Source organism: Dromiciops gliroides, chromosome 6, assembly GCF_019393635.1.
Source record: "Dromiciops gliroides isolate mDroGli1 chromosome 6, mDroGli1.pri, whole genome shotgun sequence".
In the NCBI taxonomy this organism is placed as follows: domain Eukaryota; kingdom Metazoa; phylum Chordata; class Mammalia; order Microbiotheria; family Microbiotheriidae; genus Dromiciops; species Dromiciops gliroides.
In genome coordinates, this window is record NC_057866.1 from 211592020 (window position 1) to 211613020 (window position 21001).

A 21001-nucleotide genomic window follows, 5' to 3' on the forward strand; every position below is an offset into this window, starting at 1 on the left:
AAAAAAAATCACTTCGCAAATACCTGTTTTGGGATGTATTGAAAAAAAGCCCTGTGGATTTCCACTGGTTATTTTGTAAGTCAGCTTGTCACTGGAGCTAGAGTCGGGATCAAAAGCCTCAATCTGTACAACAGACACATCCTTGGGCGAATTTTCCATGACTTCTGGATAATAAACCGGCTCCGATGTCTGGGGCGCATTGTCATTAACATCCTCGACTTCGATATAGATCTCGGTGAATGATGAAAGAGGCACAACACCCTGGTCTGTTGCAAAGACTGTCAGCCAGTAATGGGAGACAGTCTCACGGTCCAACTTTTCAGCAGTCTCTATCACACCTGGAGAGAAAACAGAGAAGAAACATTAAACACCATTCAGAAAGTCAGCCGGCAACCTTTACTCACCACTTCAAAAAAAAAAAGTTTCACAATGAGACAGTTTTACAAATGGATCACAAATGTGTTTACTGCATGGGGCTGGGGGAGGGGAGAAGAGGGGAACGGGGGGAACAGAACAGAGCAGAGCAGCCTTTGGAGGTTTCTAATTTGATACGACAACTCGGTAGTGGGTGGAACCCCAACATGAAACCCTGAATAGAATATAATTAACACGCCAACATAAAACATCCTAGCCTTTCCTAATGATAGGGAAATTAATGAATGTGCTAATATACCTAATAGGTGAAAGAAATCTTCAATTGGGGGCCACACACTAGACATGAGTGAAAGTTGAAAAAGGCCTTAGAGGGCATATGTTCTGATAATAATTACTTATAGTTACATAGCACATTTTGCTTTATGGAGGTTTTTTCCTTCCTCAGAGCATCTCTAAAGCCAGTGTCATCATCCCCGTTTCACAGGAAACAAAAAGAGAGGGAGAATGGCACTGTGTCTCAGAGGGTCAGTCTCAAAGTCAGGAGGAATTGTCAAGACCTGAAACATTCTGGCTTTATGACCTTGGGCAAGTCACTGCACACCTGCCTCAGTGTCCTGGATGACTCATTGTCTTGATATACAGTACAGACCCAACAACTAGAAGACTTTTGAAAAGAAGTTGAAAAGAAAGCGCTCACTGGCATTGCTGGAGGGAATTTTCTCCCTAGAATTTCCTCTCCCTGGGAAATCATAGGTCTGCTATTCCTGTCTCTGCAGAGGAGGAAACAAAAGCTGAGAGGATAAGTGATTTGCTCACATCCCTGTGGTTAATAAATGATGGTGCTGGGATTAGGATTTCATATCCAGGCTCCTTCTGCCACTCAAGAGGACTCAGGACTAGACACCTGGAGGATGAATCGAGAGCTTAGAGCATGGGAGCAGCTTGAAAAAAGTACTGGACTTGAGTTCAAATCCTGCCCGGGATACCTACTTGCTCCGTGGTCTTAGTCAAATTGCCAACCTAACTGAATATAATGGTTTTACTAGAAAAAAAAGGGGGGGGGGGACTATTATTTATGTTACTGAGAGGACCAGATGTATATAAAGTACATTATAAGACTTACGTGTGGGAGAAGGAGGGAGAAGGGGGAGGGAAAGAAAGAAGATGGGGTGGGGGGTAAGGGGGGGGGGGAAGATGGAACTGATAATGTTCTTGTTATAAAGACCAGTGAAAAATAAGCCCTGCAGCCCTGGTAGAGTCGATCAACTACCAGCATCTCAACAACATCATCATTCCCAAAGGCAGACATCATCTTTATTATTTCCTCTTGCTTTCAACCTTCGCTGTTTTTGTAACCTATTCCTAACAGGTTAATATGTGAAAGAAGCTATTTGTTTATGAGTTTATCAGAGTAAGAATACCTGAAGATCAAAGAATTAGCCACTATGTAATTGTCAATGCCTCTTCCACCTACCAAAGCCTTCCCTTCCTACGATACCCCTCCCTTCACCCCAGCAAGTGGGTTTCCTCTCTCTCTCTCTCTCTCTCTCTCTCTCACACACACACACACACACACACACACACACACACACACACACACAGTGATCCAGGGACAGGAATCCCAAGTAGTCACTTGGGTAATATGAAAGATTCCCTTTAGGTTGCAGTGCTATGTAAAATTGTTTTCAATTATGTTCAGAAAATATAGTACTTTATCACCATAAAAGCAAGTACAAATAATTCCAAAATAATTAAATTAAATTTCATGCAAAAGCCATTCTTTCTCAGCACCAGTGATTTTTTTAAATCCTTTTCCATCTTTGTCACGACTCCCTCTTCCTCTGCTTTATTCCGGACCCCATGGCACCTCTAAAGCCCTGCCTCACTTGGTCTGCTGGCACACCAGTAGGAAACATCACCTGCCCAGACACAGAAAGTAGCATAATCCCATGACCAAGAACAGGCAGACTCTTTCCTAAAATCAACAGCCACAAGTATGTCCAATAGAACCATTCTGTCTCGGCTGATCTCCTGGACTCTGAAACCAATCTGCCCACTGGAACGCCCACTATCCAACTGTTCTGGCCTGCCCTGGGCTGCTTTCTTGGCACCTAAACCTAGCCTGCTTCCTTGAGTGCTGGCTACCCTGTGTGCCCTGATATGCTTGTTCTAGGCTCCCTAACTGTGTACTCAGTCCTATCTGGCCTTAGGCATTTGCCGGCCTCTTGCTAGATTACTACCCTACTTCTCAGTGACTCTTTGTTTTCCCAAATGCTCCATTTCCACCAACATTTTATGACCTTACCGGCCTCCTTATCCTTATCTCTCAAGGCTGGCTGTAGCAATCTGCTTACTAATTCCTGAAGTGGTTATTTTCCAGGTATAATGGGCTAGACTCCCAATTTGGTACACTACCAACCCTCTGCACATATCAGCATCCACTTTAGTAAGGAACCTTAGCATGCACAGTGGGGGCATAACCCCTGGAGTTAAGAGGTCAGGGAACTTTCAAAAATATTTTGATGACTGTATTTCAATATCAATGGTTTCCATTGTAATCCCCTACATTTTATTTTAAGCATTTAAAAACATTATTCTTAGAAGGGATCCGTGGGTTTCACTAGACTGTCAAAGAGGTACATCTTTCCCTCTCCCCCTCTCTCTCCTTTCCTCCCTCTCCCTACCCCCCTTCTCTCCCTCTCTCCCTCCCCCCCCCTCTCTCTCACACACACACACATACACACACACACACACACACACACGGATAAGAACCCATGTTTTAGGGGGGAAATTAATCATCATGCCACACTCACTGATTCCAATCCTCAAATCTATCCCTCTGAGACAGAACGGTACAGTGAAAAGAACCCTGGACTCTTAAATACTAAATGGCTCAACTTAGAACTCAGTTCCTGAAAAAGTTAATAAATCCCTTTAAACCTTTTTTAAAACAGTTGTTATTGGTAAATGACTAACATACAAGTAAGAAGGTAATGAGGGAGGGAGTGAATAGAGCATAATTATTTAGAAATATAATCATATTTAATATTTCACTAATCCTTATCGGTCTCTGAAGAAAGAAAGAGCAGCTAGGTGGTACAGTGGATAGAGAAGTAGGCCTGGAGTCAGGAAGACTCATCTTCAGAGTTCAAATCTGGCCTCAGACACTTACTAGCTGTGTGACACTGGGCAAGTCACTTAACCCCCACTGCCCCACAAAAAGATAAATAAATAAATAAAAGGATTAAATTATATAAAAAAAAGAAGCCCTGATTTAGAGTAAGAAGAGACCTTAGAAGCCATCTGGAATGGGGAGGAGAGGGTAAGAAAGGGTAGAGGAGGAGAGCGAGGGCAGGGAAGAGGAAAGAAAGAAGACAGTGAACAGAGAGAAGAGAAAGAGAAAACACTTTAATAACCAGAGAGAGATCAGTTCAGGTAGCACCTTCTGAGGAAGCAAGAGATCTATGAAGGTGAAGGTGTGCACAGAGAACCGTGTGTTCAAGCTTGGAGGTGGGGTGCGATGTTGCATACGGGGAACCCTATAAAGTTCCACTTCAGGAATAGCATTTTGGCAGCTCATGGGTGATGCACCGGAGACAGAAGAGACAAGAGCCACAGAGGCCAATTAGGAGGATACTGAAATAGTCCAGTAAGAAGTGATGTGAGGCTACATGAATAGAAGAAGAAGTAGTAGAGGAAGAATCAATAAGACAGAACAACTGACTGGATATGCTTAAGCAGGGAAAGGGTCATGGGTAACTGCACCCTTGTGAACCGAGAAGGCTAGAAGAATGATCCTCCTTACTTCTAGTCCCATTTCTCAATCCATGATCCTTCTTTTCTCCTGACTCCTTTCATTTACACTTTGTCTGAGACTCATACTCTCCATCATAATTTTATCATTATTTTCATACAGACCCTGCCTCAAATTCTACTTTGTGCGTGCACGCGCACACACACACACACACACACACACACACTTCTCTATCATGCTCATTCTTTTAAATATGGATCTTCTTGTACACCTAGAAGCTTCGATGCATTCCTCTTCTGTATCTTGCCTCCTTCATATCCAAGTCTGCACTTTCCTTCTCTGCTTTTTCTATCTGTATCTCTTCATTATTTTTTCCCCTGACATTTCTGAGGCAGAAGCTAATCAGGTTTAGACTGTGTTGATGGAAAGTTTGGGCAGAGAGGTACAGGAAGAGACTTGAGGCAAGACTCTGGACAGGGCTGAATGGAATTAGAAGCCCGAGGCTCAGGCAGTGGGAGAGCAAAAGCCTGACTCATCCAAGTACAAAGGGTTCCACGTAGAAAGGAGGAACAGGAAGCCAGCAGGAAGGAAAACACAGTGGAGGCAGGCAGAGGGGCACAATCTCATTCTTGGAAAGAGAAGGCGTCAATGGTGGAAAATCACAGGTAAACTACGCTGTCTCTGTCTGCAAAAGAAAAATCTGACCCAGCCTATTATATGAATAGGATAATATTATTAAAAATTCCAATATAATGAGCTGTGTGATTCTAAAGTTACAACAGTGACATTTGGCGGGAGGTGGGTAGGGAGGAAACCACTAATATAATATAAGGAAATAATTCCAAAGAACCACAAAATCTTGAATTATTAAGCAAGAATGCCTCTCATTCCAAACATACTGTTCAGGATTTCGAGACCACCACCAGATGTCACTATGGAAACTCGTTCTGAATGCATTCAGAAACAGGACTAGAGCTGAGGGGAAAACAAACACACAGTGTAATTTAAAATAGAACTTCACCTCCTATGCCAACATACTTGAAAGCTGAATTCATCACACGTTTTCTTTCTAGAAGGATTCATTAATGCCAGTATTACAAAACCAGGGTATTAAATATAGGTTGATGTTGTTTTCCCAGCCTGGATATCAGCAGAGTTGTATATACAACAGCATAAAGTTGGTCGCACAAATAAATGATTCAACAGGAACACACAGGGTTCCAAGAATAAATCATTCTACCACTGACTACTGTTGACTAATGGTGCTGATAACTTGAATACAGCCCACCCAATGGGAAAAATGAACTAAGCTTCATATTTAATAAACCAGGGTTAATTCTAAAATCTAAAATTAGCTACAGAACTTCAACACAATTAAAATTTCTTTTTTAAAGAACTGAGATGAAATAGCACCCCCAAATATTTTTTTCATTGCTTTCAATCTCTGAAAGCCTGTTAGAAGAAATGGAGTCTAGGGGGCAGCTAGATGGCGCAGTGGTTAAAGTGCTGGCCCTGGATTCAGGAGTACCTGAGTTCAAATCCAGCCTCAGACACTTAACACTTACTAGCTGTGTGACCCTGGGCAAGTCACTTAATCCCCATTGCGAAGCAAAAAAAAAAAAAAAAAAAAAAAGAAATGGAGTCTGGAGTCTTGGGTTCAAATCCCAGCTCTGACACTAGCTAGCAATCTCTAGCCTGGAAAAGAATATTATTCAATTGCTCTGCACATCAATTTCCTCACCTATAAAATGGGTGTTAACAATACCTACAATACTTTCTTAGCTCACAGGGCTATTCTGAGTAAAAGAATCTGAAAAAGTGTCATATAAAAGTGAACTATTATTACTTTTCTAAAAAATGATTACAAAGGCCACCATAAGCCCAGAAAGTAGCTCAGTCACAAAATATGTTTTCTTTGCCAAGTACAGAGAGACATGGTAGTCAAGGGCACAAGCTCATTGGCTAAATGTTCTGAAAGAGGATGATACTGAAGGAAGATTAGGAGCAGTATCAATTCATAAAACATCAGATAGCAGTGGAAGGGGAAAACAAGAAAGCTGAAAGCTTGGTGTGAGACTTTACTAAGCCAGACTGACTCCCCAAAGCATTCAGAGATGAAACTGGAAGGAAAATTAAAGGCCACAAAATGGAACATATGTGTTGGTATTTCTGAGACTTAGTCTCATTATCAATGACAGTGGAACAGCTGCATTTGGACTCTCACCTTAGTATTTGATAAAGCCATATGAGGAAGTAGAAAGAAATGAAGCCCTGGGGGGAGGGGCTTGTGAAACAAATACATACAGAAGATTACTACCGGAGATTACACAATATTGTAAGAAATCAGATAGTAATTTTTATTACAAAAGGATGGGGAAAAGACAGAGATATAGAGAAAGAGAGGGAAGGAATAAGGAAAAAGAAGAGAGAAAGGGAGGGAGGGAGAAGGGGGTGAAGAAGAGAGAAAGAGAGAGGGGACCAAACATCCAGAGATGGAAGGAATCTTAGGTCATTTGGTTTAACAAATGAGGAAATTAAGGCCCAGAGACTTGCCCCAATGTCACAGAAGCAGGAAATGTCAGAAGTGGCAAATGAACAGAAATGGAAAAGATATGAATGGCTAATATCTTCATATCTACCATTTCAACACTATAATAATCTTTTTGAAAATCTCTGTTCAGATCAAAGATATTTTTAATAAAAGTATGAAATGGGGCCCAACAGGCTATCATAATTGTATGTGATTATTGTGCTGTAGGAAATGATGAAAGGGAAAGTTTCAGAGAAACCTGGGAAGATGTGTATGAACTGTTGCAGAATAAAGTGAGAGAAATGGGGACCAATTCATACAATGTATGACAACAATCTGAGGTGTTCCAAAATTCTTAGTGCAGTTTTAAAGCTATTAAATTTCAACATGACACTAAGATCTTTCAGATAATATTATAAAGACTAACAACTCTGAAAAGCTTAGGAAGTCTGATCAATGGAATGACCAACCATGATTCCAGAGGACTCATGATGAACTACACTAACCTACTTCCTGATAGAGATTCAGGGTATAGTTTGAGATGTAATTTTTATAGATACGGACAACGTGGGAATTTGTTTTGACTACGCATGTGTGTAACAAGGCTTTTTCTTTCTATTTTTCCTTTCTTTTCTCCTTTTTGTTTCCTTTCTTTCAGGGGTAGAAAAAAATAAAAGGGGAAAAAATGAGAAATCTGACTCACAATTTTCCTGACTATACATAAAATATAGGAACTAGCTTTATTTGTTTACTGATTACAAAAAAATAAAAAGCTTTTAATTAGAAGGGGGGGAAATAACCCAGCCCTAACAGCTCTCCTCCAGTGCCTCCATTTTATACCCTGAGATCATAAAGATTTTTTGATAGCTGAAATTCCAGACATGATGTTGTTCAACAATCCTTTGATTGCCAGGATCAAATAAAACATCAAGTCAGGAGTCATACGCTTGCCAAAGGTGTGTCCACAAGTATCGTAAAGAAGTCCTGCACAAAGTCCAACGGCAAAAGATGTTCCTAGAGATCCCAAGTTTCTCCAGCTTAGGCACTCTTACCCTTTTGTTGTACACGGAGGACGCAGTTTTGCGAAGCCTGTGACCCCAACACACGCAAAAAAAAAAAAAAGTTTTTAAATGCATAAAAGAGAACACATATAATTACAAAGGAAATCAACGATATTAAAATAAAAATGTGATTTTTTTTCTTCCTAACTCAAGTTCACAGATCCTTTGAAATCTATCCACTGATCCCTTGGAGGGAAAGGGATGAGAAGTATGAACCCCAGGTTAAGAACCTCCTGCTCAAAATATCCCTGTTTTCTAATGACAAAAAAATTGTACTAAGGTCCAGAATGCTACAAGGTGTGCTCAATGATGCCCACAGCCACCAATGATAGAAAAAACTGAATGGATAAAAAATACCTAGTACCACAGGGATCAGGAGCAGTCTTTTGAGTAACACCACCATGCATTATGAGTCAGGCTCAGAATGGAGGAAGGAAATGGGGTAGATTGAGTTTGGGGAATTAGACAGCTTGTTCAATGATCTTGAGTTTATTTTTGTCACAAAACCCCACCTCCTTACAAATCATATTCTCCTGATGATACTTTCTGGCTATGAATTATGGATCACACCGTGTCAGCAGAAATTATACGTGCAAGTAACTGAAAAAATACAGTTGGTGTAAATATGTGGACAGAGGCAGCCTACAACTAAGGATTCATTTATTCATTCAACAACCATTTATTAAGTAACACCAACTATGTGAATGGCACCCTGCTGGGTGCTAGGGATATAAAAATAATAGTCCCTGACTTCAAGGAACTTCCATTGTACTGGAGAAGACCCACACACAAGAAATAATCACTTTTTTTTTTTTTTTTTTTGCAGGGCAATGAGGGTTAAGTGACTTGCCCAGAGTCACACACAGCTAGTAAGTGTCAAGTGTCTGAAGCCAGATTTGAACTCAGGTCCTTCTGAATCCAAGGCTGGTGCTTTATCCACTACACCACCTAGCTGCCCCTACAAGAAATAAACTATATCATCAGGGACATCATGAAATGGTTGCTTGTGTATTTAGAGGTGCCAGTATATATAGAAAATATTAAAAGAGCAGGAAGTATAGCTTTTGATGCAGAAATTTCACTGCTAGGAATATACCCCAATGAGGTCACTGAAAAAAAAAAAAAAGCTCTATATATCCCAAGATAAGTACATTAGCACTTTTTGTACTAGTGATGAACTAGAAAAAAAGGAGATGCCTTTTCAGTTGGGAAATATCTTTACAAACTGTGGTCCATGAATACAATAGGATACTATTGTGCTGTAGGAAAAGGGGAATACAGAGAATCATGTAAAGACTAAAATGAACTGATACAAAGGCAAAAGCCCAGAAAACGATGTACCCAAAGACTGAAACCATTTAAATGGAGAAAACAAGCAAGTAGAGAGAACAAGCTTAGCTGGACAGAGATAGAAGGCATTTCTCCTACATCTTTTGCAGAGGTGGTGGCGAGAAGAAGGGAGTCAAGAGATGTGGGGCATTAAAAACCTTTCCCTCCTAATGTGATTTGTTTTGATAATTGTTTTTAATCCTTTCATTCCTCTTTTAAAAAAATCAGTTGTTAAAAGGAATGGCTCTATAAAAGGGGGAGTAATGGATATGAGGAGAAATCCAGATGATGTAAAAAGAAATGAGATCAATAAAAATCTGTTATAAAAAAATCCTGGAAGATGTCCAGAATCACAATTTTATAAAGTGATGAAGAAGGATTACAACTAGAAGCACTAAAGCCATTTCTCTTTTCGGAATTTTCCATTTTTTTTTCCATGAGCGTTGGTGCTTACTTTAATGCTGAAGAAAACAGAGCAGCAAAAAGGTGTTGGCTAAATTCAGACCCCTCCTTCCCCTGGTAGTGATGTGGCAACTAGAATGATCTTGTTATACAATTTACTAGGATGATCAAATTAGGGCCGGAAGGGACCTTAAGGATCATCAAGTACAATATCCCCCACCTTACAAATGAGGAAACTGGGACAAAAAAGTAAAGCAACTTGCTTGCCTAAGATAGATATTAAGGAGCAGGAAACCCAAGTCCTCCTGACTCCAGATTCAGCAGTCTGTATCATAATCATGGATCACAATGTCTCAATGGATTTTTTTTTTAATGTGAGCTTGAGGCTTTGTGAGAACAAGCAAAACATACCAACTAAGCTCAAATAACTTCATTAACTCAAAAGCAATATTTTAAAAGTCTATACACTGGCTTCTAGGAGGCTACAAGCCAAGCAAATGCCTGGAGCATTTCTATTACAAAGTATGCCCTAACACAGCAACTGTACATACACAGCAGATTCAATCACCAGAAAATGTCAAAAGTGAACCCACTGATATAGGAAGGAAATATTTCCACCATGAGTTCAGGGGGTGAGTCTCTTCAGAATCTCTGTTTCCCCTTAGTCTAGGAAGGATTTTTCCTTTGGGCAAACAAGCCCTTTTGCAAAGCAAAGCAACGTCTACTACTCCAGACATGGAAAATCCACTTTTAGTCAGAAAAAAGTCCATGCTTCCTGGTTTCTAGTAGATCCATATAACAGCACACCTATGTCTCTGGACCAGTTGTGAAAGATCACATAGTAAGATGAGGTCACAGTTAAAATCAAAGAAATAGAAAAAATATCCATCTGTGATCTACAGTTTTGTACCTTATACTTTTCGGTTGACTCGAGCTTCTTTCTCTCCTTTGAGTTTTTTTAGGACATCAAAAGCATTTGCTGAGCCTAGCAAAGATATAAATTATGCTTGACAGTATAACAACCATGTCCAAAAAAACTTTAGATTTAACCTATTATATGGTATAAAGAGAAGACTGGGCAAATTCAGTGAAAATCTCTATCCAGAGCCCTTGAGGATAGAAATAGAATAGAAAGTAGGGTGGATGTGGAGACCTGCATTTGAATTTGTCTCCAACATATATTTATTACCCATGGGGCACTTATTCGGCCTCTCTGAATCTTGGTGTCATCTCCTGAAATATAGGGATAGATAATCATTTTGCACATCTTACAGTGCCAAGTTGTCAGCACAAGATTTTTAAAATCCAGCTAATTAGTATTTACTTTTGTCTTCCTCCCATCAGGCTACTGTTTGTTAATACATTTTTTGACAAGGCAGTACAGTGGTCTAATCTTAATTCTATCACAAACCATGTGTGTGATCTTCGGCAAGTCACTTTATAGATGAAGAAACTGAGGCTGGGCAGTCAAATGAATTTAAAACTCTGCATTCTTTGTTCTATATTTAAAAGGAATAGCAAGTTGAATATAATAGATCTGCAGTTTCATTTACAATATTTTTCTTTTCTATCCTACTATGTTCATGGAAATGTTTGTTTTATTTAAGTTCCCCCAAAAATAAATAAAATATTTTTTAAAAAGCTGATGTGGGGCAGCTAGGTGGCGCAGTGGATAGAGCACCGGCCCTGGAGTCAGAAGTACCTGAGTTCAAATCCGGCCTCAGACACTTAACATTTACTAGCTGTGTGACCCTGGGCAAGTCACTTAAACCCAATTGCCTCCAAAAAAAAAAAAAAAAAAGAAAGCTGATGTCCTAAAAAAAAAAATCCTGCAGACCTGAACAAAGGAAAGAGGGAGGGAGTGATAGAATTCCTGCTCTCAATGAGCTTGTATTACAAGCTAGGCATGACTATAATATACAAAATAAATACATGCAAAATAAGCACAAAATAAACTTACTGTGTATCTATTTAGTATTTTCAGTAAATATATTCAATTAGGCTAAGGATGTCCTATAAATGCTAATTTTACTCAATTAACAAATGCTCATATGATAATTTTTCCAATTCTTGAGGATGAACCTAGAAGTAAGAGACTTTATCAGTTCTCTACAAGTCTTTCTATTTAATCAACTCACTTTGAAATTAATAATGTAAGTAAAAATGTTATCTTTCAATATTTAAAAGAGCCATGATTTCATTCCTATGGGTACCTCCCTCCACCTTCACAGAACACAACCTGCCCAAGCCATATTAGACAGTAAGTCCCCTTTATGAAGTGCTATGGCCTCAAACAAACAAACAAAAAAACCCCAAGTGAATAAACAAACAATAAAGCTACCATTATGTGGTTGACCTTCTAGTGATGAGCCTCTCTGAATTTGGATTATCTGGTCCTCAAAATAAGAGTTCACCACACAGGACAGTCCTACTCCATGCGTCTCCATCTTGGTGGGGTTCACTACGGTGGCGTTTGGCTGTGACAACAGCCCATGGTTGCTGCCATATCACAATGACACATCAGAAAATGACTCTCCTGGACTGAAAACGTTACCAGGCCTTTAGGTGCACACGTTTTCATAAGAAGATCATTGTTGTTGTTGTTCAGTCATTTTTCATTCATGTTGGATTCTTCATGACCCCATTTGGGGTTTTCTTGGCAAAGATACTGGAGTGGTTTGCCATTTCCTTCTCCAGCTTGTTTTACAGATGAGGAAACTAAGGCAAACAGGGTGAAGTGACTAACCCAGGGTCACACCCTAGTAAGTGTCTCTGAGGCTAGATTTAAACTCATGAAGAGGAGTCTTCCTGACTCTAGACCTGCCACTCTATCCACTGAACCACCTGGTTGTCCCCCTAAGTAGATCATATTTTTGCAATGAAAAAACTCTTTAGAACGTGCATCTATAAACACACATTCAAGAAAACACCTTCACTACAATTTTTAGCATTTAAATATTTTTTAACTGTGGTAAAAATTGTTTTCATAGGACCTTTAATTTTTTACCCTCTAGGCCCTATACCTGATATAGCTATGAGGAAACATGGTTCAGTATGCTCTTAGCCATTGTTACTTAGTGGCTAGGCTTCCTGGTCCCTTGTTGACATGCCTCACTTACTCTGTCTAGATCTCCAATTATCTAGAACTTTTTGCTTGATAAGCTTGCAAATGATCACTATACACACATTAGATGGCATAGTAGATAGGGCTGGAATCAGGAAGATCAGAATTTGAATCCTGCCTAGCCATATGACCTTGGGCAAGTCATTAACTTCTCTATGCCTCAGTTTCCTCACAGGGCTAATAATAGCACCTACCCCTCGAGGGTTGTCCTGAGGATCAAATGAATTAACATATGTAACATGCTTCAGCCAAACTTGAGAGTGTTCCATGAATACTAGCTCTTATTATTCACTTTTCAACTGAAGGGCCTGCAGAAGTTTCACCAACTCTGTCCATTCACAAAATTCAGGTAACTCAAGTAATGAGAATGATCTTCTGTGGAGCTCCCATATCCTGTTGCATCTCTCCTCGCAGAGATTGTGAAATGGTGCCTTACACAGAGAAGGGGAGAAATCCCTCAGATTTGCATACATTTAAATCGTTGGCATCCTTCTGCATGGATAAGGTCACACCATACAGGCTAAATCTGTTCTCTAGCTTCAGGCTGCCCTGGCCAGCAGGATTCTGTGGCTCCCCAATGGGTCACCTGCAGCTCGCCTCAGCTTTGTTCGAAGGAATTAATTGCCCTCTGCAATGCCTTTTCACCTGAAGTCATGCTTTTGTGGAGCCAATTAATCACCATAGGCACAGTATGTCTAAGCTTGATGTAAAAACAATTGTAGAGATTCCAAACCCTGAAAGGCACTGCATCTCTGATACTAACAGGAGATAAGTTACTCAGGGAATATTCCGGCCTTTGTTTCATGAGTTACAGCTACTACTTTCCACTAGTTGCTCTCATGGCAAAAAATACAAATGGTTCCTAAAAAAGAAATTCTTCAAATCCTGATTCTAATTTTTATGAGAACCAAACACTAAGACAATGAAAACATGGTTTTTCAGACTTTCAACTGCAGCTGAGAAGAAATACTTTAATTCATATTTGGCATCAAAGGAATTCTTCCTTAGCTCAATTTTTAGGTCCAAACACCCTCGTGACGCCTTAAAGTTTAGCAGATTCCTGTTTCTTCTCTTCAATCTCTTGCTCTAATTTCAAAATGTGACCAAGTAAAAGTGAACAACTCTCAAAGCTGTACATTTTCCAAGTTGATAAGTGACTACAAGCAGCATGGCATGGTGAATTAAAAAGCTAATAACCAGGATGCCTGGGGTTCAAATCTAGCTTCTGGCTGGCTATATAAGACCCTGGGTAAAGGAGATGCCAATCTGCACTGGCAGAGGGAGTGCTATTCCCCAGAAGTTCTCTATATCATTGGCATCACAGGTTCAGACCCTGCTCCTCTAAGTAACTAAAGTATCACAAACATGGACACTAGGTAATAAAATAATGCTTTTGAATTTTAATCCATCTCAAAGGCTTGTCTCATATATGCCAATTTCATCCAATTAACAAATGCTCAAATGATAATACTCCCAATGATCTTCCATGAGAGAGCTTATCCATGAGAATTCTCATTAAAGATATTAATGATTCTATAATGGAAATCAAAACCTGAAATCACTTCTCAACAAAGCATGAAAATGTAGTTTAGCAGAGCTTGCCCTGAGAGTGACACTCTTTGCAAAGCAAGGAAAATCTCTGGCCTGAAACATGATGCCTGAAATCTGATTACAAACTTAATTAATCTACATTCTAATAAGCCAGGCAAATCAAAAAGCTTCCTCAGCTAATTTTCAAGCCATTGCAACAATGTAATATAACATAATTTCTAATTTAAAGAGTTAGTGGACGTAAATTTTAATTAAATATGACTTTCAATAAAGAGCTAATCCAAATAATGAAAAAGGAAAAGGATGATTCTTAAGTAAGCGGCTTCCCCCTTGGCACCTAGTTTAGAACAAGCACAAAGGCTAGAAATGAGAGGAAACTGGAATTTCCTGGCACCTCCAGTATGCAACCCATTAAATACACAAATCATTTTGAACATTAAATTGTTGGGTAGTGATCCCCATTGCTACCACACCACCTTTAATGAAATTTTAAAATTAGTTTTTCGTGGTGAAAGCACATTGGACATGGGGGGCAGCTAGGTGGTGCAGTAGATAGAGCACTGGCCCTGGATTCAGGAGGACCTGAGTTCAAATCTGCCCTCAGACCCTTGACACTTACTAGCTATGTGACCCTGGGCAAGTCAGTTAACCCCAATTGCCTCACCAAAAAAAGAAAGAAAAAAAGAAAGTATATTGGACATATCGCTGTTAGCTTACAGGAAAGCAACTAACAAGGAAAAAAAAAACCCAACAACATGCAAATTCTAAGACTTTCTTGATTGGTAGCTGCTGATCATTATCACACACACACACACACACACACACACACACACACACACACACACACACCCTAGATCTGTTTTCACTGGTAGAAGTCTCCCAATTTAAGAAAAGCCCCTTCACCAATGAAGATCTGCATGTGTTCTGCAACTTAATACAGAGAGAGCTGCCTGGGCCAGAGAGGTTAAATGATCTGCCTAGTCACACAGCCAGAATGAATCAGTTCTGGGTTTTGAACCCACAAAGAATTCTTAACTGAGGGATCTGTCCTCTCCCACCCACATCACACTGCCTCCTCACACCTTCCTCACCATGACCCTGTAAGGTCCTTGCTATACTACAGTTTGAAATTAATTAGCTGGATCCTAAATAACCTTTTTGCTGGTAATGACTCACATTTATAAAGTGCTTTAAGCTTTGAGAAACTATGATCTACCCTCAGTCTACAGAGGGTGAAACAGAGCCAGCCTGTCAGCTGTCTATGGCTATTAAATGCTAGAAGGAGCTGAAATGTAGGTCTACAAGTCAAGCCCTCTTCTTCCAATAAACCTGGTTTTCTGGAGAAGGATGGACAGAGACCATCATCGCTTACAGGACTGGGCCAGTTACAGAGCACAACATATTCAATCCAAGATGCCTAAGAACCACAAACGAAAAATGAGGCAAAATGTCACGAAACAGTTTTTCCCCAACACTGCATGTTTGACTGTTGGGATGGGTATGGATAGGGAAGTGGAGGGGAATGTCCCATCTCCCATCCAGTAATTCTGCAGCATGCTGCTCAATCTCTAAATCTAAGAGTATAGACATGGCACCTGATTTCCTCATCCTCTGCAGAATTCTTTTCTCTGAAAGGAAAATTGTACAGTCAAAGGGGTCCATGTCTTAGCCTCTCTCCTAGCAGTAATGCTAGCTACTGAGAGTCTAGGTATGCTTCCCCACTCCAGGCTGGGAAACCAGTTACAGAGCGAATCATTTCTCTTTGCATTTTCACAGCTATAAATCGCATTTCTTTATTTCCAAGCAGTCATTCTGTAAATAAATGCAAACCACTACCAGGGAAACTAAGAAAGAATTTATGAATCACAAGATTTAGAGGAGGAAATTTTAGGTCATCAAGTTCAAATCCCTTATTTCATAGAAGTTAGTCAGTCAACAAGTATTTATTTATTAAGCACTTATTATCAGAAACTATGCTAAGCACTGAGGATACGAAGAAAGGTTAAAAAAAACCCACCACCATCAAAAACCCAGGATCCAGCTCTTTCTCTCAAGGTGCTCCTGTCTTACTGATACTGTTGAGACAACATGCAAACAATAATATACATACAAGATTTGTACATCAGAGGAAAGGTACTTGGGGGAGGGGGACAGAGAGAGGAATGGGGAGAGGAGATTGGGAAGGACTTCTTAGAGAAGGGGAGATTCGAACTGAGTCTTAAAGAGCCAAAAGGCACAGAGAGAAGGGGGAGAGCCGTGTTGTGAGGAATATCAAGAAGGCCAGAGACGCTGGGTCACGGAGTGTGGGGAAGGGAGTAAACAGTGAGAAGACCAGAAAGGCAGGAAGGAGCCAGGTTGTGAAGGCCTTTTAAAGCCAAACAGAGCATTCAATATTTGTTCTTGGAGGCTGTAAGAAGCTGCTGCGGTTTACTGAACAGGGGCTGACATGGTCAGATCACTTAAACAGATCCTTTTCCCAGCTGAGTAGAGGACTAGGAAGAAACTGAGGCCCAGAGAGGGGAAGCCATTTGCCCAACCAAAGTCAAAAGAGTGAGGAGCAGACTGGAATTTAAGTCCACGTTCTCTGACCCCCAAACCGGTGTTCTTTCAGTTTGGACTAGGTGAGCCATCACAGGCCATTACCACTCTGATGCGGATCAGCCAACAACTCAATTTTGTTTTGACAACTAAACTCAAAATATGCCCTACTAACAGTGGGTCAATAGCATCATCTTCATGGAAATCAACGTGTCACCAGGTGCAGGGGTTGGAGAGGCAGAACAATGAGGACCACAGTACTAGACTCATTTGTTGGGAGGTGCTGTTGTTCAGTCCTGCCTACTCTGAAGGACAAACCCGAGTAGGTGCAGGGCACTGTACCGAGGGACATAAAATCCAACATTAAATCAATGTGTACAGAGAGAGATGATTTCTTTTGAAGTATTATGGACAGGGGTTCTCATAAGAAAGTTTTAAATCTTTTTTTTTCATTTTTATTTTCATTTTTGTGGATCAATGAGGGTTAAGTGATTTGCCCAGGATCACCCAGCTAGTAAGTGTCAAATCTCTGAGGCTGGATTTGAACTCAGGTCCTCCTGAATCCAGTGCTGGTGCTTTATCCACTGTACCACCTAGATGCCTCCAGAAAGTTTTAAATATTAAACCAGAAAACGCCCTCCAATTCCCTCCTTAGCCAAAAAAGGCTTGATCAATAAAAAAGAAAAAAAAAGTCCTAATACTTTCATGAATCCTTAGGGATAAAATGAATGTTGCCCTTTTGAAACATTGGAACTTTTGTTTCTCGCTGCTGTGTAACACTTTTGTCTTGCCCTGGAAAACTGTAAGATAATAGATTTTTTAAATTGCATATTGCCAAATCTTTCCCCAGCAAGTTCTGGTGTTTTACTGATCTGAATTTTGCAGTTAATAAGAAAAGAAAATCTAGAGCCTGGACTTATTGATTTATACCATTTGAACCTCTATTGAGATCCCTCTGCCAAGAGTTAGCTGCTGCAATCCTGTTGGAGAGGGAAGGAAGGAAAAGGGAAAACGTGGAGTCAATCACTACAAGGTTCTGTTGGATAATCACCTTTAGCACTGTTTCTAGTCTGTCTAAGCCCCCAAAACGGGAGTCGCTCCCCACCTGCTTCTGTACTGACAGGAGAGCCCTGCATCAGTGCCAAGATACAGGCTGGATGACAAGGATTGCTGACTTGGAAATGGAAGAGACCTCAGAGGTCACGGAGTCCCACATCTTCATTTTCCAGATAAGAAAACTGAGGCCCCAAAAGCTGCAATAACATGGCCAAGGTCAGATAGATAATAAATGCTACTATACCAGAAAGGCCTCCAGGCATATCTTGAGAGTTTAAAAAAAAAAATGAGCATGAGGCATTTCAAGAACACCCAAAATCAAACCAACTAGCTTCAAATAATTTCATTAACATAAAAAGCAAGACTTTAGCAGTTTATACACTGACTCACAGGAGTCTATAAACTGAAGCGCTGCCTGAAGCATTCTGTCTTGCAAGAGTATGTTCTAGCATGAAGACAAGGCGCCATTCAATGAATAAAATGTCAGTTGAAATGACTAACCCTTTTGCCAAAACCCCTTCAAGCACTCCTCTGCTAAAGAAGGAATGGAATGAGAGTCCTCCTGTGAGAGTAAAATATTCAATTGGTCACTGGATAAACAAAGCCATGCTCCAAAGAGGCAGTGCCTCCTCCCTGGGCCCTCTGACCAGCCTGCGACTTAGAAGCCTTGCATTTTTTGAGGTTTCAAGTGCATCTAGTTCTCAGCAAACTGATTCGTAAAAATCAAGATAACAGGAAATTGCTAAAAATTGCTCTAAAAAACAGCAAACAAACAGCACTTATCCCAAAAGGGGGGCACACTGTACACTGATCCAGTACCAGTTGGCAAAAAAAAAAAAAAAAAGGATATCATTTTCTCCTTGGCCTCTGGGAGGGAAGAGTAGAATGGTATGTGTATCCCACCCCACCCCCAACCCTCCCCAAAGTCTTTTCTGTTCCCTCTTGACTCTGAGAAGCTCAAAGATTTTCCCCCCATTTCATTTGCACAGCTGCATTAGACTACAGTAATGGGGGGAGGGGAAGAAGCTGACAGAAATGTGCTCATTAAGAGACAATTGGTCACTTTTTACTATCAAACATGGCGTTTGAACTTCCTAGTAAACTTGAGGGCTATCAGAGGTAGGCATGCTAAATCCAGGCCCTGTCTATCTGCAAGACCTTCAAGCAAGCCTTCAAGTATGGCCTTACTTATTCTATGCCATAGATGGTGTGACAAAAAAGTCATGAATCATAATTTAAATGCGCTGTGGCAAATGGCACAGTTATAATAATCACTTGTTTCCTAAGTTCAGATCTTTACAGACTGAGGTTTCTTAAGGAAGGGCAGAGCACACCTCTACCGAGCCACCTGTAGGCCCTGAGGTAAGAACTCAAAGGTCAACAGGCAGAAATTGAACAACTCCCCTGGAACTGCTCTGAATGCACTCACTGGAGAACTTCTGCCTGCATCTCCCAGGAGGAATCACTGGATTTGTCTCAGAATAACATTAACTGCCAGTGCTTTCCATGAACAAGAAAAGTGTAATTCTCGCAAAGCATGATTTTGCCTATAGAACCGGGCTAGGATGAGAGGAGAATTTGCTCTAATTCTTAGTGACTGTGGATAAGCTTACAGAATATAGGACAAGTTCTATCTATAGAGAAAGGGCTTGTGTGATAAAACCAGTGGCTGCCCATATGGGTCAATTAAGAATATGATAGCTCCTGTGGATATAAAGGCAACAACAAGAGAGGCTCTGCCCAAAGAGGTGACAATCTATCAGGAAAGCCATGATAAACGCACAAAACACACACACACACACACACACACACACACAACAAGGTAATGGAGGGGAGGTAGTAAAGCTGACCTATCTAAGGAACTTAGGGGTCAAAGAAGCAAGGGTGAAAAGAAATTACACTCCAAGCACAGGACACAGACAGAATGTCCAAAAAACATAGAGAAAGAAGAGCAAGAAAATCACTTTGGCAGGACCACAGATTAATGTATTATTCCAAAATAATAATTATTCATGTATTATACATCGATCTTAGGTATTATTATATATTAATTATGATTACATCAATAATAATTATTGGGGCTGGAAACAGAGACTGGAGCAAGGTTGTGAAGCATATGAAATGACAGAGATATTTTCATTTGGCCCTAGAAGTAATAGGAAGTCCGCTGATGGGGGCTTGGGTGGGGGTGGGGGGTTGATATTGCTCAGCTATTAGACCACCATGTGTGAATATGTCTAGAAACCAGCCCCATACCTCTTTGCTGTCTAGGCCTCTCAAAGCTTAGCATTGTTGCTGAATGAACATTAAATATTATATTACATGAAAAGCTAGCGCACAGCTACCAGTAAGTCTATATCTGTATACATCAGTAACTGCCCAAGGTCACAGGAGTTAATGTTAGAGATGGGGTTTTCTGCTCCCAGAGCATCAGTATCCCTCTGACTCTACTGAGTTTTCAACTTTTTTTTAAAAGTACAATGGCTTTGCTGAACACTTTATCGCCTTTTTGACTCTTTGTTACAAGGAAGGGAATGGAAAAGGAGAGGGAGATCTTAAGAAATGGAGGTGTTTTTAGGAGAAAAGATATCAATAAATATATTTTTAAAAAAATGAAAATGTGTTAATATACTGAGTGCTTGATAACCGAATGCCAGGTCAGGGCCCCGTCACCTTTCCTTGTTCTGTTCCGAGCCCTAAATGATCTCCTGACTTCACTCTTTCCCCCCTCACACACATTGTTTAAATTCTTGCCAAAGTGACCCTTATAAAGCACAGCTCTGTATTCAAGTCCTGCTCCTGCAAATCTGGAGCAGCTACCCTTTGCCAATAAAGCAAAATACCTCTCTAGTCTTCCTGAACTTCTTCATGTACTCTACGCTCCTGACAAACTGGAGAAAGATTAACCTGTCCTCTCTCAACTCAACAGATTTGTCCCTAATGCTTGGGATAAACCCTCTCTTCCATTTTCCTACTGAAATGTTTCTCTTCCTATAAGAAAAAACTCAGGTGCCTTTCCAGAGCCTCAAAGAGGTATGTGACCCCTCCCCTCCTTACATTTCTCATCCCAGATATCTCCTAAGTAGTTACTACTTGCACTAAAGTAACTACACACCTCATTATGCTAACCAGACTGTAAGCAGCTTGAGTTCCAAGGCCATGTTGTTTTTTCATCTCTATATACACAGTGCCTAACCCAGTGAGTATGTAGAAAAAAATCTTCGCTAAATTCAACTGAACCCTACTTCACACTGGTTCCCTTGCCCAACTCACCATTTTCA

The 21001-nt window shown here is 40.4% G+C and overlaps 1 protein-coding gene across 8 annotated transcripts in view; it reads right to left on the reverse strand.

Annotated features, from left to right (window-relative positions):
* The window catches only part of FAT1 (FAT atypical cadherin 1), a 169644-nt gene that overhangs the window by 97460 nt on the left and 51183 nt on the right, over window positions 1-21001 (reverse strand). For all 8 annotated transcript variants that reach the window (XM_043970380.1, XM_043970379.1, XM_043970376.1 and 5 more), the window contains exon 3: window positions 24-338. In XM_043970380.1, coding sequence (XP_043826315.1) covers window positions 24-338 — 315 coding nt within the window. The remainder of the gene's footprint in view (window positions 1-23; window positions 339-21001) is intronic.